General features: G+C 45.1%; 2 protein-coding genes and 1 long non-coding RNA gene across 3 annotated transcripts; 2 read left to right on the top strand and 1 right to left on the bottom strand.

Moving 5' to 3' along the window:
- Positions 1-710: 710 nt before the first annotated feature.
- LOC309336936 (tripartite motif-containing protein 10-like) lies at positions 711-12205 on the top strand. The gene is made up of 8 exons (XM_081853462.1): positions 711-975; positions 3645-4116; positions 7054-7149; positions 7316-7546; positions 9038-9060; positions 9854-9972; positions 10098-10157; positions 11579-12205. Exons 2-8 carry the CDS (start codon positions 3715-3717, stop codon positions 12097-12099), a joined length of 1452 nt encoding a protein of 483 aa, XP_081709588.1. The 5' UTR covers positions 711-975; positions 3645-3714; the 3' UTR covers positions 12100-12205.
- A 3488-nt stretch (positions 12206-15693) lies between these two features.
- On the top strand, positions 15694-26883 carry LOC309336862 (E3 ubiquitin-protein ligase TRIM11-like). Its single transcript, XM_081853303.1, has 9 exons — positions 15694-16538; positions 16910-17005; positions 17592-17822; positions 18592-18614; positions 19688-19806; positions 22740-22772; positions 23551-23682; positions 25099-26409; positions 26441-26883. Exons 1-8 carry the CDS (start codon positions 16128-16130, stop codon positions 25614-25616), a joined length of 1563 nt encoding a protein of 520 aa, XP_081709429.1. The 5' UTR covers positions 15694-16127; the 3' UTR covers positions 25617-26409; positions 26441-26883.
- LOC309337519 lies at positions 23353-25191 on the bottom strand. The gene is made up of 2 exons (XR_014154384.1): positions 25084-25191; positions 23353-23541 (listed from the first exon to the last, which is right to left on the bottom strand). It is a non-coding gene; the product is annotated as an uncharacterized lncRNA (long non-coding RNA).
- Positions 26884-27708: the final 825 nt, after the last annotated feature.

Here is a 27708-nt window from a genome sequence, read left to right on the forward strand (position 1 = left end):
GTAACTGCACTGCTTTCAGTGGATTTACTCCCTGGTAGGGATGGCAGAATCCGTCCATTTTGGTGTCTTGTTTTTGCAATCTTACTTTCAGTTCTCCACATTTCCACATTAGTGTTCTTTTAATATATTTTTCAAGAAAAGGTACTCTTGAAAATTTGTCACCATTTTAATCTGTGTTCCTACTAAAATGCACGTTTTTTGTATGTTGTTTTGCCTAATACATCTTTGCAAAGCAATTATCTGCAATAGAATGCATAAGGTACTTTCACCAATATGCAAGGTTCAGAGTCACCTTCAAAGGTAGAGAAGCAGGACTGTTTATTTCCACTGTTGGGAATATTTGTATTGTATTGTTTTTCCTGTTTTTTGTGCACTACAAATAAAATATGTGCAGTGTGCATAGGAAATCGTTCATATTCGTTCATAGTCTGGCCCCCAACAGTGCCTGAAGGACAGTGAACTGGCCCCGTTTAAAAAGTTTGAGGACCCCTGGGTCAAACTAACACCTTTCCAAGAGTGCGGGGGTGTTCGTGTGACACACCTACACACTGCAGCTGACACAGTCAATCACAACGCTCTGGTATATGTGGTATATGTGCTAATTGGATCAGATTGCAGCAACAGCTACCGCTGTCCTTCAGACAAAACAACTTCACAACTTCGGTGCAAATGTTGGTGACGGTCTTCACACACCTACTTCTCACGTAAGTCTTCAGTCCATGGGTCGGATATACACATACACAAATTGGTTCAAGGCATGGCCTAGTCCCACAGTCTGGGGTGAGGGTAAGTGGACTTTTCCTGGCTTAGGACGGGCTCACCATACCTGCCCAGTTCCTACAGACTGGAGGAGTCGCTGCCAGGCCTGGGTCTCCGCTGCTCCCCATAGGAAGGAAAGGCTGGGAGTCTTGCTGCAGAAGGGGCTTTGGTGCTGGGGAGTGACTGGGGATTGGGACCAGGAGTGTTCGCTTTCCAGTAAGGATGGCCGCCCTATTGCACCCATAAGGAGGATTGGAGAGGATAGGAGGGAAGGGGACCCTTGAACTTGATGGGTGAACATGCCTACAATAGTGCCTGCGCCAGATTATTTTGTACCCTAAGCAAGGCTAACTACTTGTACCCCTTGCTGCTGAAACAACAGCAGCCCCAAACTGCTTTGCAAGTCTGGGATCAGTCCATTGCTGTCTCGAGAATAAACAAACTTTGGTTTGGCCTGATCTCGGTGTCAGACTCCTTCTTCCCAGGATCAAATCAAAAGCCAGAATGGCTTTCATAATTCCAGGACTGTGCCTGGAAAATAGGGACACTTGGAGGTTATGTAATTATGACTTTATATACTTTATAAGTTTTGTTTTCTCTCTAGCTGGTTTTTAGTGCTGTATGAATTGTTCGTGATCTTATGCTTTTTATGGTTTTATACTATTTTGTTGGAGTAGCTGTTAGTACAACTTTTCTATTGATGGTTTTAAATCAGTTATATTCCATTTTATTGATATTAATATATGGACAACCCAGAGTACATAGTTATTTGGGTGGTGTATGAAAGCCAAAAAGATGAAACGGTATTAAAGAAAAGCTCCAAAAGCTCCTTTGCAGGCTGTTGAGGGGCCCCTCTATACTGGAGGGCGTTTGCGGGCGTCTACTGCAGCGTGTCATTGAGGCAGTTATAGTGCACCAGTCATGGATTGATGCTAAACCACCCACACATCCACACTGCTTAAGAATTATTTTGCAATAATTCCAGAATTTTATTGCCATTTGGAGGAGCACTCTTGGAATGTCATGGAACTAAAGGGGACAAACCCCCTCCCCCCATCAAACAACATATCTGGTATGATTTTTTTTAGGATTTCAGCAGGACGTATCAGAACACGGGCTGATCAGAAATGAAGCAGTTATGAAGACTGCAAACCTTTGTAGGCATAGATAGTATTGAAACTGGGATTCCATAGGAGTTCCTAGATAGCATCATGTGCAGAAATAATTACAATTACATAATAAAAATAATGCATATATAAACCCTGGGAGTGTTTGCATTTTGTGTTGGAGTGGGATAATAGCTGAGAGCTTCAACTCTGGGCGAATGTGGGCTGAAGGAGCGTCTCTACCCCCATCGTTCTGCCCGCACACTAAGGCCCAGTGCCGAGGGCCTTCTGGCAGTTCCCTCGCTGCGAGAAGCCAAGTTACAGGCAGAGGACCTTCTCGGTAGTGGCGCCCTCCCTGTGGAACGCCCTCCCACTAGATGTCAAAGAGAAAAACAACTACCAGACTTTTAGAAGACAACTGAAGGCAGCCCTGTTTAGGGAAGCTTTTAATGTTTAATAGGTTATTGTATTTTAATATTCTGTTGGTAGCCACCCAGAGTTTTATGGATCACCTTCTTGGGAAGAATCTGTATAGAATTTAGGAGACATATAAAAATTTGCTGGAAAGGAAAATACACCTATGGCTATCTCCTATTGAGGCCATTACAATCAAGACAGTGAATAAGGATAGACAGTGGGTAACTTACAGGAAATTGTTGTACTTTACGGGGGGAACCTAAATTGAAATCAGTGGAAGATGTAAGGAGCCATGTTACGGATTGGTTACTATAGGTAAAGGTAAAGGGACCCCTGACCATTAGGTCCAGTCGTGACCGACTCTGGGGTTGCGGCGCTCATCTCGCTTTGCTGGCCGAGGGAGCCGGCGTACAGCTTCCGGTCATGTGGCCAGCATGACTAAGCCGCTTCTGGCAAACCAGAGCAGCACACGGAAATGCTGTTTACCTTCCCACCGGAGCGGTACCTATTTATCTACTTGCAATTTGACGTGCCTTCGAACTGCTAGGTTGGCAGGAGCAGGGACCGGGCAACAGGTGCTCAGCCCGTCGTGGGGATTCAAACCGCCGACTTTCTTATTGGCAGGTCCTAGGCTCTGTGGTTTAACGCACAGCGCCATCCACGTCCCTATAACTGCTAGCTAGGCTTGTCTAAATAAGAATGCCATCAACTGGCACTGAAACTAATACTGTGAAGGCGCCTTCCCCCTATCAACATGCAGGAGGTTCCACAAGTATCTCTGCCATCACACTCTGGGCGGCTTCCATAAAAACCAAAAATACAGTAAAATATCACACGTTAAAAACTTCCCTAAACAGGGCTGCCTTAAGATGTCTTCTGAATGTCAGGTAGTTGTTTATCGCTTTGACATCTGCTGGAAGGGCGTTCCACAGGGCGGGCGCCACTACCGAGAAGGCCCTCTGCCTGGTTCCCTGTAGCTTTGCTTCTCGCAATGAGGGAACCACCAGAAGGCCCTCGGCGCTGGACCTCAGCGTCCGGGCAGAATGATGGGGGTGGAGACGCTCCTTCAGGTATACTTCAGGTATACTAAACATTTGAGTTCTTACATACACAGTGTGGGTATTATGTGGCACCTGTAAAAGTGTCAATTCCACTGATCAGAGTGTTCTAGTGGACCCATACGGGTAAGGTGATATTTTAGGTGAAGGAGTGTGGAAAATGATTTTTGGTTTTATAGATGAGTTTCAGGCAGTGGGACCAATTGTGGACGCTTCATTGCATAAGAAAGTGAAATGCAGAGTTAGTTTCTCTGGAAGGATGTGGAAATGCTTAATGCTGAACAGACATTTTTTCATTCCCCAGTCCCTTCACATTCTACTGCCATCCTGCAGCCGCCTCTCATCTCAACAAAGCCAGACACTCTTGATCCGTCATGGCTTCAGCCCCACCATCTACGAACATAGAAGAAGAAGTCTTGTGCCCCATCTGCAAGGACCTCCTGACAGACCCCGTGACCTTGAACTGTGGCCACAACTTCTGCCGAGGCTGCATCACCAAGCACTGTGAAATACGGGATGAAATTGACATGGGGGACTGCAAGTGTCCCGTCTGCATGGACAAGATCCGGAACAGGAATTTCTTCCCCAATTGGCAGCTGGCAAATGTAGTAGAAAGAATCAAACTCCAGAGAAAGGAACTATGTGAGAAGCACAAAGAAAAACTCCACCTCTTCTGCAAACAAGATGAAGCATTGTTGTGTTTGGTTTGTCAGCAATCCCCAGAACATAAATCACACACTGTGGTCCTCAAGGAAGAGGCTGCTCAGGAATACAAGGTAGGAAGTCATTTTGACACTTGCTAACACAATCCTTTCATATCTGTATGTGTGAATGTACAAAATATGCTTTCAACATAGCTGCAATGCAAACATAAATTGCTAATCAAAAAATGGGCCCCATCTCTGTGCTATTCAAAACAAAACAAAAACTTTGTTCTGCTTCAAAATGAACTTTTTAAAATGTGTTTTTGTTTTTAAGAGCACAATTTTTTTGCACTTGTGGAAAAGGGCTCCTGTGTAACAGTAGTACAGTAGTAGTAATACTATGTAGTTTTTAAAAATTGATATTTTATTAAAAAATTGTCAAATACAAAGCAGTAAATTGATACAAAAAGAAAAAAGAAAAGAAAACATAACTGTGTACAGGGGGAAAACATTACATAAATATATACAAAAATACCCTAACCCGTATATTTGTATGTATGCATGCAGTAAGAGCAATGAAATGGAAGTTCTCATATGAATCTTTATTTTAAAATGTACAGCAAAAAACCAAGAAACCCCCAGAACTGCTATATTATTATTATTATTATTATTATTATTATTATTATTATTATTATATTAAATTTGTATACCACCCTTCATCCGTAAATCTCATGGCAGTTCACAACTTCAAATTACAATATAAAACCCACAAAATATCAAAACAAGAACAACAAACAAATAACCCCCCCTTACACAACACATTTAAAAAGGCATGTCAATCAGCCCAAGGCCTGGTTGAAGAGGAACCTTTCCACCTGGAACCTGCAAAGAGCCTTCCACAGACAGGGAGCCACTGCAGAAAAGGCCCATTCTCATGCTGCCACCCTCCGGACCTCTCGAGGAGGAGGCTCATTAGGAAGGACCTCAGAAGATGATCTCGGGGTCTGGGTAGGTTCATATGGAAAGAGGCGGTCCTTGAGGTATTGCAGTCTTGAGCCGTGTAAGACTTTATAGGTCAAAACCAGCTCTTTGAATTGGGCCTGGAAACTACCATATTTCTCGTTCTATAAGACGCACCGGACCACAAGATGCACCTAGTTTTTGGAGGAGGAAAACAAGAAAAAAAATATTCTGAATCTCAGAAGCCAGAGGTGTTATGTACTGAAGTTCTCACCCTGGGCCAGCAGGGGGATACTGTAGATAGTTATGCAAATAAGGGATCGAAAGTGACGTTCAGGGATTGGATAGTTTTAGGAAGTTGTTACAATTATGTGTACTGGAGCTCTATATAAGCAGGCTGACTGAACCCTTCAGCTCAGTTCTATTCTGGCCTCTGAATAAACAAGAGCTGTTTGAAGAATCGCTGTGTCATCTAATACGTTCACCCACAACTTAACAAGAACAGCAAGAGGGATCACTGCACAGTGAAGGCAGCAATCTCTCTTGCTGTTCTGGCTTCTGGGATAGCTGCGCAGACTGAATTCGCTCCATAAGACGCATACACATTTCCCCTTACTTTTTAGGAGGGAAAAAGTGAGTCTTATAGAGCAAAAAATACGGTAATTGATAGTCAGTGCAGTCAGGCCAGGATTAGCGTAATATGATCAAAACGTCATGCCACGGTGAGTAACCTGGCTGCCCTGCACTAGCTGAAGTTTCTGAACCATCTAACCTTGAGGTTACCAGAGCATAGACAACAGTAGTTAGGCAGTTCCTGTCCAGACAAGGGTGCAGTTGGGCCACCAGCCGAAGCTGATGGAAGGCACTCTGGGCCACTGAAGCCACCTGAGCATCAAGTGACAAGCAAAGGATCCAGGAGTACCCCCAATCTACATATCCACTCCTTCAGAGGAAGTGTAGCCCCATCAAGAGCAGGCCTCTGCCATATGCACCTTACCCGGCCTGCTCCACCTCCCCCACCACACCTCCCCCTACCCTGCATTTGCCCCACCTGGCTCTCTTCTGCTCCCTCTTTCAAGGCACATCCCAAAGAGACCCCTGATTTAACCACAATCAAGTTAAAAACAGTTCAATAATAACAATAATTATTATTAACAGAAGAAGAAGAAGAGTTTGGATTTGATATCCCACCTTTCACTCCCTTTAAGGAGTCTCAAAGCGGCTAACATTCTCCTTTCCCTTCCTCCCCCACAACAAACACTCTGTGAGGTGAGTGGGGCTGAGAGACTTCAGAGAAGTGTGACTAGCCCAAGGTCACCCAGCAGCTGCATGTGGAGGAGCGGGGAAGCGAACCCGGTTCCCCAGATTACGTGACTACTGCTCTTAACCACTACACCACACTGGCTCTCCAGTGGCTCTAACAGTTTATAATGTTTTAGATAGTTGGGGCCAAAACAACAAGACCGAAAGCAGCATAGCCCACTGCAAAAGTCTCCTTGGCCAGATGAAATTGCTGGACATTTTCCATATCTGCTATTGGGTCCTCCTCTGAGCACAGATTCACACGAAGTGGCAACCAACCTTGCAGGATTCAACAGGATTCATGCATATGCAGAACAAAAGGTACAGAGCGCTAAGTTGGCAATCTGAACACCTCCGTCAGGGCGCATCCACTTTTAGACATTTGCAGAATACAATACCACCTGATTTCTGGGAAATCGAAAGTTATAGCAACTTCCTATGTCCTTACATGGGCTTGCCCCCCCTCCTTCCTGCAATGGCCCCACCAGCCTCACCACGTCACGGCCATGTGCATTTCTGGGTCTGCTTATCTCTTTACAACCTTGGATTATAAACATTTGAGCCTGTTCCATCAATGCCAGCCTTGTTCTCCTGACAGACCTCTCCTTTCTCAGAAAGGCCGTTTTGGGGGGGTTTCTTATGGCCCTACAAAATAGGCTTGTCTGCCAGGTAGGGGGTAGGTCCTGCAATACTCAGCTGCGACAGTCCCAAAAATCTAATAGTAGGGCCCCAGGCACTTGAAGTAAGCATAATATTAAAGACAACCCCTGATCCCTAATCAAAACTGAGACTTGGTTTTCTCTTTAGACACTCATCTGTGGTCACCTGGAGCATCTGAGGAAAGAGAGAGAGAATATTCAGACTTATAAAGCAAACGTTGGAAAGGAAAGCAATAGACTGCTTGTAAGTATCACCATTACTACAAAGGGGAGATGTACTGGAAGGACCAAGTCATGATGTAGAAATCCTGCAACAGAGAAATCCTGACTGATTTACCATAACATTTTAAATTAAGGTCTTTCTAAAGACGCTTTCCTACTCTTTTCCTTCTTCTTCCTGCTTCTTGCAGAAATCAACAGAAACAGAGAGGCAAAAGACCATGCAGAAGTTCAGACAACTGCACCAGTTTCTGGAAGAAGAAGAACAGCGTCTGCTGGATGAAATAGAAGAGATGGAGAAGGAGATCACAAGAAGAAGGGAGGAGCACCTGGCTAGACTCTCAGCGGAACTCTCCTCTCTTGAAAGGAGCATCCGGGAGATGGAGGAGAAGAGTCAGCAGCCAGCAAGTGAACTCCTGCAGGTGAGGCTGTGGCAGGAACAGCCCAAAGTTCCTCTCTAATGGTTTAACCACACTCACCTTTTGCTGCACTCTTTCCAGGCACAGGGCAGTGCTTTCGCAGTCCCTACCCAAACTCTCCCCCCCCCAGTTGTCCCCCCCCCCAAATCCTCTTTAAAGCTGAAGCAGAACCAATGACAAATTGGGTTTTCTGTGCATTGCTGTTTGGCCCGATTCAGCTTTAAAGAGCAGGTTTTGACAGGGAAAGCTCTGTAGGAGGAAAAGGGGGAATTCTCAGACACGGAGCTTTACAGGGTGGACCATGTTGGACCAAAGGGGGAGGGGCAGAGGAGGTCAGCTAGAATGGGCTGCTGTCAAATGGGGCACAGAGTTGGGGCTTGCATCTCTGAGCAGGAATGTAGCGAAGGGAGGGCAAGGGGGGGCTTAGCCCCAGGCCAGGCGATCCCACCCTGCAGGGATCCCACCCTGCCTGCTGCCAGGGGTCTTGCCACCACACCCCTGGCCCCCTCACGGAATGGCAGAGTTGGGGGGAATCACTAGCCAAGGACTGCATCAGAAACCTGATATGAAAAGGTGGGGTAAGTTAAAATCATCTTGGTTAGATGATCCTTGAGAGCCAGTGTGGTGTAGTGGTTAAGAGCGGTAGTCTCGTAATCTGGTGAACCGGGTTCGCTTCCCCGCTCCTCCACATGCAGCTGCTGGGTGACCTTGGGCCAGTCACACTTCTCTGAAGTGTCTCAGCCCCACTCACCTCACAGAGTGTTTGTTGTGGGGGAGGAAGGGAAAGGAGATTGTTAGCCGCTTTGAGACTCCTTAGGGTAGTGATAAAGCAGGATATCAAATCCAAACTCTTCTGCTGCTGCTGCTTCTCTTCCTTGGAATCCCTTCCAACACTACAATCCTATGATTCTGCGAAAAGCAAAGATCAGTGCAATAAGAATGACAATACTGCCAAGGTTTTTGGTTTTTGGTTTTGTTTCTTACTCTTCCTCTCTTGGTTGACTTGAGGGAATTGAAAAGCTGACAGAAAAGTATGGATAATTTTATTTGGCAAAGTAAGTGTCCCAGAGTGGATAATGTTACTATGCAAACTGTCCAACAGAAGAGAGGGTTGGCAGTACCTGATTTAGCTAAGTAGTGTGAAGCTGCTTAGCTCACTTTGTTAAAGTTCAGGATATCTCAGAAAAAGCAACTCTTTCAGTTGGAAGAGTTATCCATAAATTCCCCACTGGCCAAGATACTAGGGATACCTAGGAAAGACAGAGGAGACCTCATGAATTTTCATCAGAACATTTAAAATAAAAAAGAACTGAAGATGGGAAAATAATGGAGAGAAACCAGAATTGTTAGATGCATCCATACGGATCCAGAACTTTGGCATATGCTAGGCAGATTCACCCCAGAGGGCATCCATTGCAGGGGCTGATGGGTCTTCATTACAGGGCCTGTGCTGGGCAGTGAATTCCATTCTGACTTCCCTCTTTTCCCTTCTAGGATGTTAGAAGAACTTTGCAAAGGTAAGGGGATCCTGCTCATCTCCCTTATCATTCCCTGAAATTTCACAGGTAAACTGGGAAAGAATATAATATAATGTGGAATAGAAATGAAATGAATAATAATGATAATACTTCACAGTATGTAGATTTGCCACACCATCAGCTAACTCCGTCATGGCTGCCCCCCTCAGTCCCACACAGACACCTGTCCCATGGACCATCTGTGGGACTATTCCACAGAGTCCCACACAGTTACCTGTCACCTGTGGGGCTAAAAACGGGGAGCAGGAGTTGGGGTGTTTGTCATGCTCCTGAACATATCCCAGCTGCAATATGTAACTTCAAGGTGTCACATGGGTTCATGATAAGAGGATGATGTTGTGTAGTCGTGTCCGACTCTTTGTGATCCCATGGACCAGTGCACGCCAGGAAAGAAGGAACATTTCACTTTTGTCAAGAACAGCAACCATCTTTATCTCCTCCACATCTTTCTTGCATGTCGTAGGCAGTGCAGCTGAAATGGAAAAACTGAGCAGGATGGTATCACTTGATTTCATTTTATTTCATTATTTATTTCATTTCTCCATTTGAGTAGATGTAAGTGAAGAGATTCCGACAAAGGGCTGCTCCTTTGGCCCTCAGTTGTCTGGCTTTGGAGTCCCTAGTAAGGAGGAATCTTCCCCCCTCTGTGACTCCATTCCTCTGTCTCTCCCTCTTGGCTTTCTACAGTTTCTTTCCTCCTCTCAATTCCTTTCTTTTCCTGCTCTCAGAAATTCTGGATTTGAAATGGGTTAACATGTCTTTTTCCCATCAGGTGTGAGCGAAGCGGGACATCTGAAAATCCACTGACTTTCCCACTAGAATTGAAGAGGAAGATCTCAAAATTCAGGGCTGCAATTCCCATTCTATATCTTGGGGAGGAAAAAATAAAAGGTAATGAAGAATGGCTGCAGGGATTTTATTAGTCCAAAATATGTTATGAATTAAAAATTTGGTTGCAAAATTATTTGAGCTATAAAAGTCTAGCTCTCAAACTTTATATCTCTTTGCTTCTTCAGATGATCTGTTACCCAGACTGCTTCAGAAAGGTAATTTTTGGGTGAAGGACCAAATTCAAGGTGAGGTTGGGGACTGGTATTTCATGATTGGACTGTTAATTGGCACTTTTGCTCTATTCTAACTAGTCCACATACCCCCATTTGAATGTAATGTGCACTGTTGAGGACACGGATGGCCCTGTGGGTTAAACCATAGAGCCTAGGACTTGCCGATCAGAAGGTCAGCGGTTCGAATCCACGTGACGGGGTGAGCTTCCGTTGCTCAGTCCCTGCTCCTGCCAACCTAGCAGTTCGAAAGCACATCAAAATTCAAGTAGATAAATAGGAACCGTTCCGGTGGGAAAGTATATGATGTTTCCGTGTGCTGCTCTGGTTCGCCAGAAGCAGCTTGGTCATGCTGGCCACATGACCCGGAAGCTGTTTGCGGACAAACGCCAGCTCCCTTGGCCAATAAAGCGAGATGAGCGCCGCAACTCCAAAGTCGGTCACAACTGGACCTAATGGTCAGGGGTCCCTTACCTTTTTAACTCATGTTTACATTACCATGATTAAAATCAAGCATTAGCAGGATATCAAATTACATAGGAAACACTCTCCAAAATAAAATACGAATGTATTCAGTTCCTCTTTATGATTTTCTTGCAGTCACACCTTTGGGTTCTGTGCCTGTGCAGAGCCGAGGGTTGCTATAGAAAGGACCATTTTTGGTGGGGACTCCATCTTGCAGGCAAATATACTATAAACACAGCAAATTTATATATTTGTTTTTCGATATTATTATTATTATTATTAATTTATATCCCGCCTTTTCCCCTGACTTATGGATAAAAATAAGAACAGCTAAAAACATAGGGTGCAAAGCAATAACGTAAAACAATCTTATTTTCATTTTTTTACCAATTAAAACTATTATATTTAAATTTTGTCCTTGATGTGCTATAAAGTGCTGAATTCTGTCTCTGGACAGCTAGTTTCAAAATGCTTAGATATAAAAATGCAGGTGTATTTTCAGGAAGGGAATTAGTTAGGTTGCCTATATTGATTTATTTCCCCTAATTTCAATGTATGCCTCTGAAAGCCCCAAATGGGCAAGTCACACAGAGAGATTCAAAGGAGGACCATTTTTCTCCTCTTGCCCCCATCCCTCCCTCCTCCCCTTCACTGCATAGAAGAGCTGAGGGAATATTTTCTGGGCTATTTTGCTTCTTGAAGGGTGACTGAATTGACAGGAGGGACACGATAAAATATGTTGAGTAAAATGGAACAAAAATAAGTATTTAAAAAGCCACAGGGAAGGTATTTATTCTGAGGTTAGTCTGGGAGAAAGAGGGGAGTGTCCCAATCCTGAATGGAACGTGAGGAATCCCCATTTATCTGAGAGGGAATCTGCTTCTTCTTGGTGTTATTTTGGATCAGGATGTCCGTCTCTGACTCTTGGCTGATTCTGCCTCTCTTCTCTTTTCCTCATCTTCTCTCAACAGCAAATGTCACTCTGGATCCAGACACAGCCCATCCCATCCTCATTCTGTCCGAGGATCAGAAAAGCGTGAGAAGGGAATACAAAGATGAAGACCTGCCTGACAATCCTGAGAGATTCAGTGACCAGCCTTGTGTGTTGGGATGTGAGGGATTCACAGCAGGCAGCCATTTCTGGGAAGTCACTGTGGGAAATGAGGGAGAGTGGTGGGCTGTGGGGGTCGCCAAGAAGTCTGTGGAGAGAAAGGGCTTCTTCTCTTTAAGCCCTGAGGAAGGGATCTGGGTTGTGGGGAAGTGGAGGTATAAGTACAAAGCCTTAGACTCCCGTCATTCCTCTCTATCACTGAGTGAGGAGCCCAAGAGGATCCGAGTGACTCTGGAATATGAAGAAGAACGTGTGTCTTTCTTCGATGCTACCTCAGGAACCAAACTCTACACTTTCTCAGGAGCCTCATTCTCCGGAGAGACCCTCGTCCCCTTCTTTTTTCTATTTGGAGATGAAACCCACTTTAGTGTTAAGTACTGAAGTTCTCACCCTGGGCCAGCAGGGGGATACTGTAGATAGTTTTCACTCAGGTCTGCATATACAAATAAGGAATTGAAAGTGACGTTCAGTGATTGGATAGTTACAGAAAGTTGTTACTTTGCTTTGTAGTTGAGCTCTATATAAGCAGGTTGGCTGAACCCTTCAGTTCAGTTCTGTTCTGGCCTGTTGTTATGTACTGAGTCGAATAGGATCCAAACTGCAGCAGTCTGATTGGTCCCAGAACAATAGGATCCAAAAGGCAGCAGTCTGATTGGTCCTAGAACAATAGGATTCAGAATGCAGCAGTCCGATTGGTCCTAGAACAATGCAGCAGTATGATTGGTTGGCAGGAACCACCCAATCATGCTCCAGATTGAAGTGAATCCACAACCTGATTGGCTTACGGTAGAATTCCGGAATTAGCCAATCATGTGCAGCCCATTGTGTAAATAATGTATATAAAGCAGATACTTTGAGGGGACATCCATTCACTCCTCCTCACCACTATGAGCTGAATAAAGAGCATGAAATCACTTTGCGACTGAGTATATTTCACCTGTGAATAAACAAGAGCTGTCTGAAGAATCGCTGTGTCATCTGATATGTTCACCCACAACTTAACACTTAGGATCTCTAGTTAAGAGCAGAATTGACATCTTTGCAGATGCCCTGTGAAAGGAGTCATTCCAGTTACACTTGGAGGAAACAACAAAACAACATCTGGGATTTTCTTTTCCCTTTCCTTTCCCAGAATTCCCTCTACAGCGGAGTCGTTAAAGAGAGGGAAACATTTTAACTGTCCCAATAAACAATCTATTCCTCCAAATAATTCACTCGCCACCCCCTGCAATCCTGGTTCTGTTCTCCCCATCTCCACACTTCCTCAAAGGGAAATCTCACTGAATCCAGAGTTGATGGGAGTTGTAGTCCAGCAACTTGGCTATGTCTGCCCTTTATAATCCACATGGTGTCTTCCCTTTGGCCCCCACCCTGGATGTGAGATGCTCCCCCAAAGAGGGTCTTTTCAATAGGACCTGCATCTTCCTCCCCCCACCCTCCGGGGGTGCCACAGCAGGTGCTGCAATATTAGGCAAAACTGCACACAATTGTGTATATGATGAGAAATTCTTACTATAATCCTAATAAATTTTCACAAGGACTTAAAAACAATTACAAACTGGTTTGGAAATGAGGAAAACTGGAGAGAAAACAAAATTGGGTGGTTCAGCCATCCCTGGCCAAAATTTTGGTGGGTGCTAGACAGACTGACCCTAGAAGGCCAGACTGCAACCATTCCAGGGTCTGAGGGGTTTTCACAATGGAGCCTGTGGTAGGCAGTGAATTCCTTCTTCTTTCTCTCTTTCCCCCTCTAGGATGTGAGAAGCATCTTGCAGAGGTATGTGGGTCATGCTCATTTTCATTAGCCTTGAACCTGGGGAGCCTTGAGGGGGCAAGCACCTAAAACCTGGCTCTCCCCGGGCTCCTGTGGAGAGACTGCAGGAGTCCACACCAGGGTCTCTGTTGGCGAGGGGTTTTTGGAGGATGCCCCTCAGTTTCTTCTCCATTGCTCCCTGCATAGAGCCCCTTAGAATTCCTTCTCACAGGCTCTCTTGTATAAGATTCCAGAGTACTCCCTTGAAAATGTATTGAGTTACCTACTGGGTAATAGCCTTTACCTGTGTGGATTGTACATTCTGTTGAAATTCCCTGGAAAATTAGGGAGACTCCATGCCAACCTTTAAACAAAGGTTGTTGCCAAGTTACCTAGTGTCATTTCCACTATCACATTGGGTTTTACTTAAGTAATCTGTATAATCTTGTTTTGTAATGATCTGGCTCTTGACAAATAAATTTGATTTTGCTGTATTTCTGTGGAAGGACCGGCTCAGGCTTTGAGAATTGTGGCTCTATGGCAGAAGATACTTATGTTCACAAAGCAAAATACCACCAAGCTCAGGTGCGCTTATTCAGGTGCCACTAGAAGAAAACTTTTGTACGCCCACACAAGAAGAAAAAGTGACTTTCTCTGGAGAAACTGATGCCTTGATTCCTATCTAGACTGGCCACTGTTGTCACTCTAGGAGCAAACGTACGATGTCTGCCCCACTCAGTCCCCTATGGGGCTTTTCACAAGGGACCAGAAGTTACTGAACATATCCTAGATGCAATATGTAACTTCAAGGTCTTCCTCAGCTTCATGACAGAGAATATCAGGAGCAGTTGACTTTTACCAACAGCAACAACCACCCTCTTCTTTTTTATGATAATTTTTATTGAAATTCTCAGTTACATATCCACCATTATGATTGACTTCCCATTGACTTCCCTTCTTCTCCTATCAAGACGCGGGCTGCTGGACTTGCGGATCTCCTGGGCGGAGCGTTCAGCAGCTTCTGAGGCCACAGCCTCCTCGATGGCTTTCTGCAGCGTGAGGTCTGGCTTGGTGAGGAGACGCCGTTGCAGATGGATGTCCCGGACCCCGCAGACGATTCGATCCATCAGGGCATCGTCTAAGTCTCAGAACTCACAGTGCATTGCAGCCTGTCGCAGGGCGGTGGTGTAGTTGTTGATTGACTCCCCCTCTGCCTGGTTCCGGTGGTAGAACGCATGGCGGGCAGCAATCTTGGACGGCTTTGGTGCGTAGTGGTTGCGGAGCTTCTCTTGGATCGTGTCCCATGGTGTTGCCTGGACTGCTTCAGGCGCAACCAATGCTCGGGCCGTCTCAAACACCTCAGGCCCACAGATGCTGAGGAATAGGCCCCGCTTCCGATCCTTTGATACTGCTGTCAGCTCGTTGGCTTGGAGGTAGCAGTCGAACCGAGCGAGGTAGGAGTCCCATGATTCAGAGGCTGGCGCAAACGGCGGTAGAGGCACAAGTGAAGCCATGATTCCGATGCCGGCGTGAAGGGCGATGGATGGAACACAGTGCTCTTAGCCAGAACAGTCAGCTCTGAATTGGTCCTGTCCAGTGATTTCGCTCAGTGATTTCGCTCTGTGATTCAGCTCAGTGATTCAGCTCAGTTCAGAGGCTGGCCGCATCTGGCTGTGCTCTGATGTCCATCGATCCCATCCTTGTCGCCAGTGTTAAGTTGTGGGTTGACATAGCCGACGACCAGCAATTTCTCCAAATAGCTCTTTATTTCGTAAGCTGGAATAGAACTGACTGCAAACAGCTCAGCCGGCCTGCTTTTATAGGCAGCCGGCTGTCAACATTGTAACAACAACAGCCGAGAGTTCCCGCCTAAAATAACTGACGTGGACCTGAGGGAAAACCATCTACAGACCTGAGTGAAAACTATATACAGTATCCCCCTGCTGGCCCAGGGTGAAACTTCACTACATAACAATTATTATTATATAATTTTGTACCCCACTCATCTGGCTGGGTTTCCCCATCCACTCTGGGCGGCTCTCAACAAAACACTCAAAACAAGATAAAACATCAAGCATTAAAAACTTCCCTAAACAGGGCTGCCTTAAGATTTCTTCTAAAAGCCAGATATTTCTTTATCTCCTTGACATCTGTTGGGAGGGCGTTCCACAGGGCGGGCGCTGCTACCAAGAAGGCCTTCTGCCTGCTTCTCTGTAACCTCACTTCTCGCAGTGAGGGAACCGCCAGAAGGCATTTTCACTTGTTTACATTTTCAAATATGCATGGTTGCTAATTGTAAAAATTAAAAACGACAGCCATCCTCATCTACACACCTTTTCCCTTGGGCACATGGATTTTCTTGAAGCAGACTCTGTTGCTCCATGACGTCAATGACTTTGTTTATTTTATTAATTTCTGAGAGTATTCTCACATTGCCCTCTCATAAAACATCCTGGTAGTATGCAACAATATAAGAGCATTAAAAACAATATAATAATTGAAACAATACTCTGGAAACTTTTAAGCAACTGCATAGGGTTGTTAGCTTGCATGCACACACAAATCATGTGAGCACTGAGAATCTGACCGATTTCCAGGAAGGAAACGCCCAGTGAGTGAAAACTGAGAAAGTGAAACTAAACTCCGTCTCTCCGCCATGGCTGCTGCTGAAACCCCCGTGAAGGATCTCTGCGATGAAGCCACTTGCTCCATCTGCCTGGAGTATTTCAAGGATCCAGTGACCATCGCAGAGTGCGGGCACAATTTCTGCCGATCCTGCCTGATCCAGTGCTGGGGAGGGGGAGCCACACGAGCTTCTTGCCCTCACTGCAGACAAACAGTCCAGCCAAAGAATCTGATCCCCAATCGGCAGCTGGCTAACTTTGTGGAAATAACTAAGAAGCTCAGTCTTCGCGGGGAGAAGGAGAGAGTCTGCGAAAAACACCAGGAGCTTCTGAAGCTCTTCTGCAAAGACCACGAAACCCCCATCTGTGTGGTGTGTGACAGATCCAGGGAGCATGGACAGCACAAAGTGATCCCCTTGGAGGAGGCTTTTGATGAGTACAAGGTAGGAAATCAAGGTGGATCTTGATTGGGGGCGGGGGGGGGGTTAACTGTGGATTCATTGAGGCTATAATGCTTCTGAACACTATTTACATGACTGAAGTTTGTTATGTAAATTGCATGACAATTGCCTCTCCCCCCCACCTCCCAATTCAGATCCAGGATGGTAAAAGCCCAGAAAGGCCAGGGCAGATTTCAAAAACTAGAAGCTAGGTATCAGATATCAAAGATGAGAACGTCAGAGCAATTGCTACATAAAAAGGCTAATATCAGGACCACTGGCCACTAGAAATAGGCAGGATATTCAGCTCCTCTGTGTGTGTGTCTGTGTCTGTGTCTGTCTCATTCAAACCTGAGTTTTTGTTTTTCCTTTAGGGCTTGATCTGTAGCCGTCTGAAGAATCTGAGGAAAGAGAGAGAAGCTATTCTGGCATACCAAGCAGATGTGGAGGAGAAAAGCCAAGACCTCCTTGTAAGTGTCTCTATTCATAGCATGGGAAGAAGTACTTGAAGATCCAAGTCATAGCTGAGGAGGGATGGGAAAATCTGTCTATTTAAGCTTCTCTCCATTTCTCATTTTTCCAATCTTCAGTTCAGTTCTACACAATTTCCACATCAGTTTGCATGCTGTTGTGTTTTTTTAAAAAAAAAAACATACTGAATAAAATTCACCAGTATTTTAGGGTGAATTTCCATGTGTGTTCTACACATATTTTGGCAAAGCAATTTCCCCTAATATAATTCATTTTCTATATTATTTTCATGAAAAATAAAGCAGGAAATCAGCGGCCCTGCGAATTTAAAATAAACAGGTTAGTTAGCCTCTGCCATTTCTATGAAATGAAAGTTGCCAGTCTAAACTAAGGAAAGAGTGTTTTGTATCCACAGGGACTGGCTGAACGTTTTTTATCTCTGATTATGGTGGATGTTGATTTCATGCCTAAAAACAGTCAGACATGCCCTTCCTGTGTAAATCTCGTAACTCTCCTAATGTTGTAGAAGCTGACTAAGTTCTTATCTGTGCCTCCTCTTTTCCTCTTTCTATCTGCTTCTTGCAGAAATTAACAGCAACTGAGAGGCAGAAGGCAGTGGAGAAGTTCAGACAACTGCACCAGTTTCTGAAAGAGCAAGAAAAACAACTACTGAATCAGATTGAAGAGGCGGAGAAGGACATTGCAAGGAAAAGGGATGAGCACCTGGCCAGACTCTCCGGAAAACTCTCCTCTCTTGAAAGTATCATCAAGGAGATGAAGGAGAAAAGTGAGAAGCCAGCGATTCAACTCCTGCAGGTAAGACTGTGGCAGAAACAGTAAATAGCGCCACATCAGGGCAAGGTTCCCTGCAAACCTTTCTCTTCCTCCTTCATCTGTAAAGGGGCTCAATTTATAGTGTCTCTAGTCAAGTCTCTTGTGTACAGGAGCATCCAGGAGAACTGGGATGGTTGGTTCACATTACTGGAGACTAGAGAACCTAATTTTCTGTTGTTGGAAGCAGATGCTGTTTTCTGCCTTTTGCTGAGGATTTGCCTGCTAACTCCTTCCAGCCTGGCAGTGCTGCCTTTGTGCCCTGTGTTGATCTTCCCAGAGGCTGTTCTCTGGACACCTTAGAGCTAAAGAAAAATAAAATTAAGGAGAGTGCTCTCTCTCTCTTTCTCTCTCTGATCTAAATTTACACCCAAAATTTTCTGATTTATCCTTTCCTCTCAGTTCTGTATTGGCATTTGGGCCTATTTTAGTCATGAGCTAGTCTCTTGACCAAAGTTTTCTTCTATTCCACACCACAGTTTCTGGGATAATCACCTTCATGCATGTAGATTTGCCTAAAATGAAGTTCAATAACAGTGACCAAAGAAAGAGAGGGGTAGAGTTGGGCAGATAAAGTTGGGCAGCATGGACTGTCATCAGATGGGACACAGAGCAGGGCTTGAATTTCAGAACTTAAAATTGGAAAAATAAAATTGATAGAATGGGCCAGGGGGCATCCATTCCAAGATATGAAGAGGGTCTTCGTAGCGCGGCCTGTGGTAGATAGTGAATTCCATTCTCTTTTCCCTTCTAGGATGCACGAAGGACTTTGCAGAGGTAAGTGGATCCTGCTCATTTTCATTAGCATCACTCTGTGCGGAGAGGAAGGTCCCAGGAGGAAAGTAGATGGAAACTGGTCTTTGAGGGGCTCCTGGGGGAGAGACTGTGGGATGCCGCATCATACAGTGTTGAATTTGTGCCCCTCTAGGGGTGAGAAAGAAAAAGCGTCGAGACTTTTCATCCTTGTTGAGAGTTGGGGTGTGAGTTGTGCCTGGCAGGTTTTTAATGTAGGTATCTACTAGCTGATGTCATTTAAACATTGACAACTTGTGTTTCATTGGAGGCGGGCTAGGGAATTGTGTATCTGGGCCAGTGACAGTGCAGGGATGGGGTGGGACTGCCTTGTAATGGCAGGTGGGAGATATGGAGGTAAGCAAAAGTATAAAGGACTGGGTGGGCAGTCACATCAAAGCTGTTGCCTCCTAAGCTTTGCCCCCAGTATCTCAGAATCTAAGGGTGCTGGCTGTTAGAGCTGGGAGGAGGTAATCACCAATGTGATGTTGGAGAACATCTCAATGGGTGTATTGGGGGACTTCAATGTCAGCTTCGAAGCTACCTCAAATGGACTGCCTTGGAACTTCATTGCCTCCGTGAGGTTGTCTCAATGTGGCTGGACATATCCTTCACCTGGCATTTGCTACAGTGTGGAAATATTCCATTGGTTGGGACATTGGAGGGTGCTTGTTGTGCGTCTGTTGTCAGGGATGGGTCATTCACTGATCGGGTTTGGGCTGAATGTGGCTACTCCAATCTGCAAGTGTGGGGTGGGGAGATGGTCCAGCCATAGAGACTTAGGAAATCTGATGAAGTCCTGGACGCTCTTGTGGATTTTAGGGCCGGCTCTGCTGGCACTTGTCAAGGATCTCATCACACACTGGAATGACGAGTATGGAGTGTGGGGTGGGGAGATGGTCCAGCCATAGAGACTTAGGAAATCTGATGAAGTCCTGGACGCTCTTGTGGATTTTAGGGCCAGCTCTGCTGGCACTCTTGTCAAGGATCTCATCACACACTGGAATGGCGAGCTGGGCAAAACCTCCACTCTGTGCCCCATTGTTTTTCTTCACCAGGTATGAGCAAAGAGAGAGGTTGGAGAATTCAGCGGCTTTCCCTCAAGAGCTGAAGAGGGGGATCTTGGAATTTTGTGACATAAATCCACTTCTGGAAGGTGTCATGAAGCAATTCAAAGGTAAAGAAAAATGGCTGTGATGATTTTACCCTGGACATTATATTAGTCCATAGCTCTCATTATATTCTGTTATGGCCACAGAAAGGGTAGCACTATCATATCTTCCTTCTTGGTGGCATCGCTGCCACTAGTGTCCCCCAGAATGCCCCATATACATTGGCTGATTGACTTCCAATGCCCTTTTGAAATGTGTTGGGGTTATTGGGTTGTTTTTGTTTTTATCTTGATTTTGTGTTTTTATCTTATGAACTGCTTTGAGACCTAAGGGTATAGGGTGGTATACAAATTTAATAGATAATGTCAGGGGTTCAGGGAGAGAGACGCAGAGTGAGGGGGAAGGATTCCAGACTGACGAGGAAGAGGATGACAATGACCCAAGATTGTCCATGAGTCCGTCCAGCGAATCGGAGGACTCCCAAAAGGGAGCCCCTCTGGTCAAGCCAAGGGGAGCTAGAGGGGGAAGCAGTCAGGAGCAGGGAAACGAAGGGGGAACCCCCAGTGGGAGTTGGAGAGCGAGACCGGCTGCTCCGCTAGAACGGAGTGAGGGGGGAGGAGTGACCAGTGTGTCAGAAGGAGCAGAACAGGAAGCAGAGAGGGGAAGGAGATCAGGGCAAAACGTCCTGCCGGAAGGGGAGGAAAGTAGTATTGAGGGCAGTGTAACTGTCGAAAGGAAGGTCAGGAGCAACGTACGCGCGTCAAGTTCAAAATGGGAGGCGCGCGAAAATGAAGAGAGTCCTGGGGAGGAGCCTGGTCCCAAAGCCCGAAGGAGGGGGGAGGAGGCGGCAGAGGATTCAGCCTCTGGAGAGTCCCGAAGGGAGAGAACACAGGGGGGCAGAAAGACCCTGCGGAAAAGGAAAGAGAGAAAGAGGTGGACCAGTACAAGCCTCTTAAACTGGTGTCGAGGCGGGAGTGACTCAGAGGGGACTTCAGCGGTCTAAGGGTAACAGACGTAGGGTCACGGACCTCGGATGTAAAGCTACTAATGTTCTTCAATAAAAGCTTTTGTACATAAGCTGGAGTGGACTTTGGTCTCTTGTGAGCTGGGACCACAGGTGACTCTGACAGATAATAATACTAATTGTCATTCTTGGTGCACAGGGGTGCTGGTGGGAGATATATAGTGGTGCCTCGGAAGTTGAACTGAATCCGTTCAACTTCCAAAACATTTGGAAACCAAAGCGCAGAAAACTCCTGCAGTCAATCAGAAGCCGCAGAAGCCCCATCAGACGTTCAGGTTCCAAAGAATGTTCACAAACACACTTACTTCTGGGTTTGCAGTGTTTGGGAGCCAAAATGTCCAAGTACCAGGGTGTTTGGGATCCAAGGTACGACTGTATAGTGGTACCTCGGGATGCGAACGGGATACATTCCGGAGCCCCGTTCGCATGCTGAAGAGAACGTAAGACACAACTGTGCAGGTCATGTTTTGCCACTTCCGTGTATGTGCGTGACATCATTTTGACCATCTGCGTGAGTGGCAAAACCCAGAAGTAACACGCTCCATTACTTCCAGGTCGCTGTGGAGCGCAACCCAAAAATACTTATTCTGAAGCATATTTATCCTGAGGTATGACTGTACTGTATCTTGGCCACCACAAATAAAGGGTCTATAGTAAAGCCAGGATTTTCTACTCTGCTGTTCGTTGGTTTACAATTATACTGTAACTTCCTTTCATTTTTTTGCCCATCAACACAATCTGGAGAGGTCCTTTTGGAGGTTCTCAAACTCTGCTTGGGTTTTGCCATCTGGAAGGGCATTGAAAAGGGCATCAACAATCACCCAGTTCCTTTACTGCTGACTTAGCCTTGTTGTCTCCCAGCAGTGGAGTAACATCCTGAGCCATCTCCTCCTTAGATTTCTACCTGCAGCTGCCAAATGTAGGGAGGCAACCATCTTAATACCTCAAGAGTTCAACTAAATAAGATTGGCGACTTAAGCTGACAGAATATGCACAACTTGCAGGCTTAACGTATAGAATAAGAGAACAAGAAGAACGTACATTTAGAGAAGATTGGGAAACGTTTATTGAATATATGGGAAATAAATGTGTACAGCTGAAAACTCTGGCAGCATTAAGATAAATTCAACAGTGTAAATAAGTTTTGATGGATGTAATAATGGAAAACTGATTGGTATAGTTTTTGTAAAATATGCAGGGATATATATAAATTGAACCATAGAAGTAGAAGAAGGGAATTCCTTGATATCTTAAGTATATAAAATGTTTATCTGAAATTGTAAAAGTAGAAAATTTAATAAAAATATTTTTTTAAAATAATACCTCAAGAGTTCCCAAAATCTTGCAAGATCGGAGGGTCAGGGCATGAATAATAACAGCCTCTGCCTAAATGTTTGTTAACAGTCTGAAAGAATTTCAAAGGTTTGGTAAGGGAGGGCCTCTAGTTGCATGAGAGCTCTGCTGATTTTTCCTCCACAAGTTTGACATATCACTATGTTTAACAGTTCCCCTAAGACAGGGATAAACCCCAAGAATACAGATGTCTAACCATTCCAACTTCAGCAATTTTTTCACCAGTTTCATAGGAGCAGATGTTAATCTGCATGCAGTTGTCCTCTGTGCCCTTTTAAAAGATTGGCATTGTTCTGATGATCCTTCAGTCCTTCACCATAGCCACCAATTCAGGAACGAACTACAGTGATGGATGCTGAAGGATTTTAAGGTGTTTTTTAATATAGTCCCTCACATGTTTTCCCCCTCTAGACTTGCAGGTTTACCTTTTCTGATTTTGATAGTTTAATTTTTTAATCTATTCTTCATATGATTTCCTTTTCTTTTTTTAAATTGTTTGCTCTACTACTTAGTATTAAAGACAGAATAGATGCTATGGTTATGAAATGATATTTTAGTAACAAGGTTTATTTGAGGTACAACACTGTCGTGCTAAAGCTTTGTATCTTTTTGCTTCTTCAGATGCCCAGTTACTCAGACAGCAGCTTTGGAAAGGTAAAATACCAAATTCACAGGAGAGGCTGGGGACTGGTATTTCACTGGGCTTAAACATCCTGTCCTGCAGACTTTAGATCCATCAATAGCTTTGTAGCACTACAGCGATGTTTAGATTAGTCATATGGACAACTGTAGTTTTTACTTTTTGTATGTTTTAAATTGCTGCTGAAATCTTTTTTAGTGATAATTTTATTTTATCTTTTTTTGTAAACCAGTCTGAGGTATTTTTTTACAATTAAAGTGGTACACAATTTTTTTATGAAATAAATAAATTAATTAAACAAAAAATGCACAGAATAAAAGGAGTGTCCTGACAAATATAGCATTAATTCTGTAATGAGATTAAAAATGCAATAAGGTTCAGAACACCACGACATTTCTTACACAGAAAAGTCACCTGCTTGCAGAAATCCAAAATGGTGAAAAGTGGGTGAATTCTCCCCACCCCTAAACTCACATATTCCACTCTTCTCTCATACAGAAAAGCTGAGTAAATGTTTTCCAGACAGTTTTCCTCCTTGTTCCAAACTACCAGGACAGAATATAAATACTTGGAATACAAAGAACAAACCCCTGATTTGAAATCCAAAAGGAAATGTTTTTATTGTGAGCAAAGTCAGGAAGCAAAAGATGGCTCCCCCAATCCTAAATGCAGTGCCAGGAAATCCTATTGATTTGAGAGGGAATGTGCTTCCTGGGGTGTTTCTTGGATCACGACACCAGCTGATTCTTCCTCTCTTCTCTTTTTCTTCATCTCTCCCCTGCCCTTCAACAGCAAACATCACTATGGGTCAAAAAGCAGCAGCTCATCCCTCCGAGGATCGTAAACATGTGAAATGCGGACACAAAAGTCAAGACCTGTTGAACAATCCTGAGAGACTCAACCTTCTCCATTCTGCGCTGCAATGTAAGGGATTCATAGGAGCCACACGTTTTTGGGAAGGATGGGCTGTGGGGATCATCAGGAAGTCTGTGACAGGAAAGGACTCAAGTCCTGAGGGAGGGATCTGGGCTGTGGGGAAGTCGGGAGGTGAGTACAGGACCTCCAACCTGCTTGGTGGTCCTCTGCTGTCCCTGAATGGGAAGCCCGACTGAATCTGAGTAACTCTGAATTATGGAGGGAAGGTGTTTTTATGTAATGCTGATCTGTGCATTTTCATTCTCTGGTGTGACTCCCCCCCCCCCCACTTTGACTGTGGAGAAATAAAACCCACCTCATATTTGCTTAAGTCTTATAGATTTGAGAGGGAAACTGGTTCCTGGCATCTGTCTTGGATCAGAGGTCCTTTGGCTGGATCAGGACGATATGGGATTGGGGGGGCAACTCCCATCTCTTGCGGGGGTGCAATTAGTGCCAGCACCATCCATTAAGAGTTTGGGTGTAATCTTCGACACCTCCCTTTCCATGGAGGTGCAGACTGCAGCTATAGCAAAGGCGGCATTTTTTCATCTCCACCAAGCTAAGCAGTTGGCTCCTTACCTTTCCCGTCGTGACCTAGCCACTGTGATCCCCGCGACGGTCACCTCCAAACTTGATTTTTGTAACTCACTCTACATGGGGCTGCCCTTGAGACTGACCCAGAATCTCCAGCGTGTGCAGAATGCCGTGGCGAAACTCCTTACGGGGTCCTTGCTGCGGGATCACATTCACCCGGTGCTATACCAGCTGCACTGGCTCCCGGTAGAGTATAGGATCAGGTTTAAGGTGCTGGTTTTAACCTTTAAAGCCCTATACGGCCTAGGACCCTCATACCTACGGGACCGCCTCTCCTGGTATGTCCCACGGAGGAACTTACGGTCTGCAAATAAAAACATATTGAAGGTCCCAGGCCACAGAGAGGTTAGGCTGGCCTCAACCAGAGCCAGGGCTTTTTCGGCTGTGGCCCCGATCTGGTGGAACGCTCTGTCACAAGAGACTAGGGCCCTGTGGGACTTGACATCTTTCCACAGGGCCTGCAAGACAGAGCTGTTCCACCAGGCCTTTGGCCAAGGCACAGTCTGACCCCCTCCTTTGGTAATCCTCACAGAACTCTAGCCCAATGGTTGGCACGAATTTGATTATGAATTGTTTTTAGAATGAATTGATTTTAGAATTTATTTCAATTAATTGATTGTGATTTTATGTAAACTGTGTTATTTTTACTGTTGTTAGCCGCTCTGAGCCCGGCTATGGCTGGGGAGGGTGGGATATAAATAATAATAATAATAATAATAATAATAATTATTATTATTATTATTATTATTATTATTATTATTAGGATGTCCGTCTCTGTCTCAGCTCATTCTACCTCTCTTCCCTTTTCCTCACCTTCCCTCAAAACAGCAAATGTCACTCTGGATCCAGACACGGCTCATCGTATTCTTGCCCTCTCTGAGGATCGCAAAAGCGTGAGATTGGGAGCCCCGTGTCAAGACCTGCCCGACAATCCCGAGAGATTCGACACAGTTATTTCCGTGCTGGGAAGGGAGGGATTTGCAGCAGGCAGGCATTTTTGGGAGGTCATTGTAGAGAGAGAGGGAGAATGGGCAGTGGGGGTCACCAGGAAGTCCTTGAGGAGAAAGAGCTCCTTTCACTTAAGTTCCGAGGAAGGGATCTGGGCTGTGGGGAGGTGGGGAGGAGAGTACAAGGCCTTTGACCCCCCTGATGTCCCTTTTCTCTTCCTGAGAGGGGAGCTCAAGAGGATCCAAGTGTTTCTGAATTATGAAGCAGGCGAAGTGACTTTTCTCAATGCCGATTCAGGAGCCTTTCTCTACACGTTCTCAGGAGCCTCGTTCTCTGGAGAGACCCTCCTCCCTTTCTTCTATCTGTGGGGAGAGAAAACCCACCTCAAAATTGCCTGAGGAGACAACTGCGTCACACACTCAGGCAGAGTTTCTTTCCAGACCGGAATGGTTGCTCTATAAAGCAAACACTTATTAGCAGTTGGGGGAGGGTTCACTCCAGTCACAATTGGTAGAAATAGCAAAAACGGGTTTTGCTTTTTCATTCCATTCCCCACTATCATTTAGTTCTTAAGGAGGTCATTTACACTTAACAGTCCCCTGGAATCTATTTTTTAAAGGGGTTCAGCTTCAATCACTGTCAGCCCTGGTTTCAATTTTTGCCTCTCCACCTGCCCACAAGGCCGCTACCAGCAATTTAGATGCGGACATTATTAGACTACAGGAGTTGATCACTACAAAATAATCCCTCCTCCGACATTAGCAGTGATTGCTCATTGCTTTGTAGACCTCAGACAGGAGGGGAATAAAGTGAGGCAAGGCCCCATCCTCAGCCCATTCGGTGAACACAGTTTCTCCTGTCCACACTTAACAGAGGTACATTTCCTTGAATTCAGCATGACTTCCTCCTAGCTAATTGCACATAGGATTGCTGCCTTCATGTTTGCCAGTAAACTAGGTTTTCTTTATCATGAGTAGTCAATTTCTTATTATCTTTTGTTAAATTTATACATTGCTTGATTGTGCAAAATAAGCAGTTTACAAATGTCTGATGTCTCTGGCCTCCTGCTCTCATCAGCCCTAGCCAGCTAGGCCAGAGGTCAGGCTGCAGCATGATGGGAACTGCAGCCAAGCAGTTTCTTGAAGGAACCACACTCCCTGTATTTCACATTGAGACCTCTGTGACATAGCTGTCAACTCCCCCCCCCCCCCGCCCTTTTAAGGGAAATTCAGTTATTCCGAATAGGATTCCTCGCAAGAAAAGGGGAAAGTTGACAGCTATGCTGAAGGAGGAATGCTCTGTGGTAACCCCCCCCCTCCGAATTATGGGATGCTCCCTAAAGAAGAACTTTTTGCCCCCAGGTGAACTTCCTTGTTCTGCTAGACTTTTTAATCATACTAGTTTAATATATCCTAATTCTTAGAATTATTTTGTGTTCCTTCTTGCTGGAATTTAATGTGGATTTTCTTCTTGTTATTCATCTTGTGTTGCTTCTTACGGAGCTTACTTTATGCTGGTTATTTTTAGTTGACTGGATTTGTATTTTGTATGTTTGTTGATAATATTTGCACTTCAATTTCCAGAGTACAGGCTCATTGGGAGCAATGGTAGAAAAGATTTCTGTGAACCTCATCATTCAAATGAATAAAAGCATATTTCTTGAGGGAGGAGATTCTTTCCAACTCTTAGGGGGTGGACAGCCCTGGGTGTCATCCCTGAGGAGGGTGACAAAAATATTAGTTTTAATTTTTTAAAAAAAATTGGGCTCACAACTGAACTCACAGTTCAGTCAGCAAACGTAATGAAATGTGGCTGGCACTGGGAGCCACACCGTGGGGGCCGGCGCTTACTGCGGGGCCTGCAGCATGCCCAAGCCAGGCGTCTCTCCTGGGAGTGACGTTGTGGCTAGAGTGCCTGCAGGCTCCGCGCTGCCTGAAACGGCAAAATAGAGAGGCTATGGAACAATGCAGCTTAAATATTTATGACTTCATTTGTTCACAACCATCCCTTGTTACTATTCATCTGCTCCCCCACAATAAAAAAAATAAAATAAATAAACTCCTAGGAGTAGGCAACTTTTTTATAAAATAAAAACGCTTGCAGTTCCTTGACAAAGGTAAAGGTAAAGGTACCCCTGACCATTAGGTCCAGTCGTGGCCGACTCTGGGGTTGCGGCGCTCATCTCGCTTTATTGGCTGAGGGAGCCGGCGTACAGCTTCTGGGTCATGTGGCCAGCATGACTAAGCCGCTTCTGGGTTTTCCTTCCCGCCAGAGCAGTACCTATTTATCTACTTGCACTTTGACATGCTTTCGAACTGCTAGGATGGCAGGAGCAAGGACCCAACAACGGGAGCTCACGCCGTCACGGGGATTCGAACCGGCGACCTTCTGATCGGCAAGTCCTAGGCTCTGTGTTTTAACCTACAGCGCCACCCGCATGCCCTTTCCTTGACAAAAGCCTCACGTAAATAAGAAGAGTAAAATGCTTAA

This window comes from Podarcis erhardii (genome assembly GCF_964252035.2).
Source record: "Podarcis erhardii genome assembly, chromosome: 2".
NCBI classification, from domain to species: domain Eukaryota; kingdom Metazoa; phylum Chordata; class Lepidosauria; order Squamata; family Lacertidae; genus Podarcis; species Podarcis erhardii.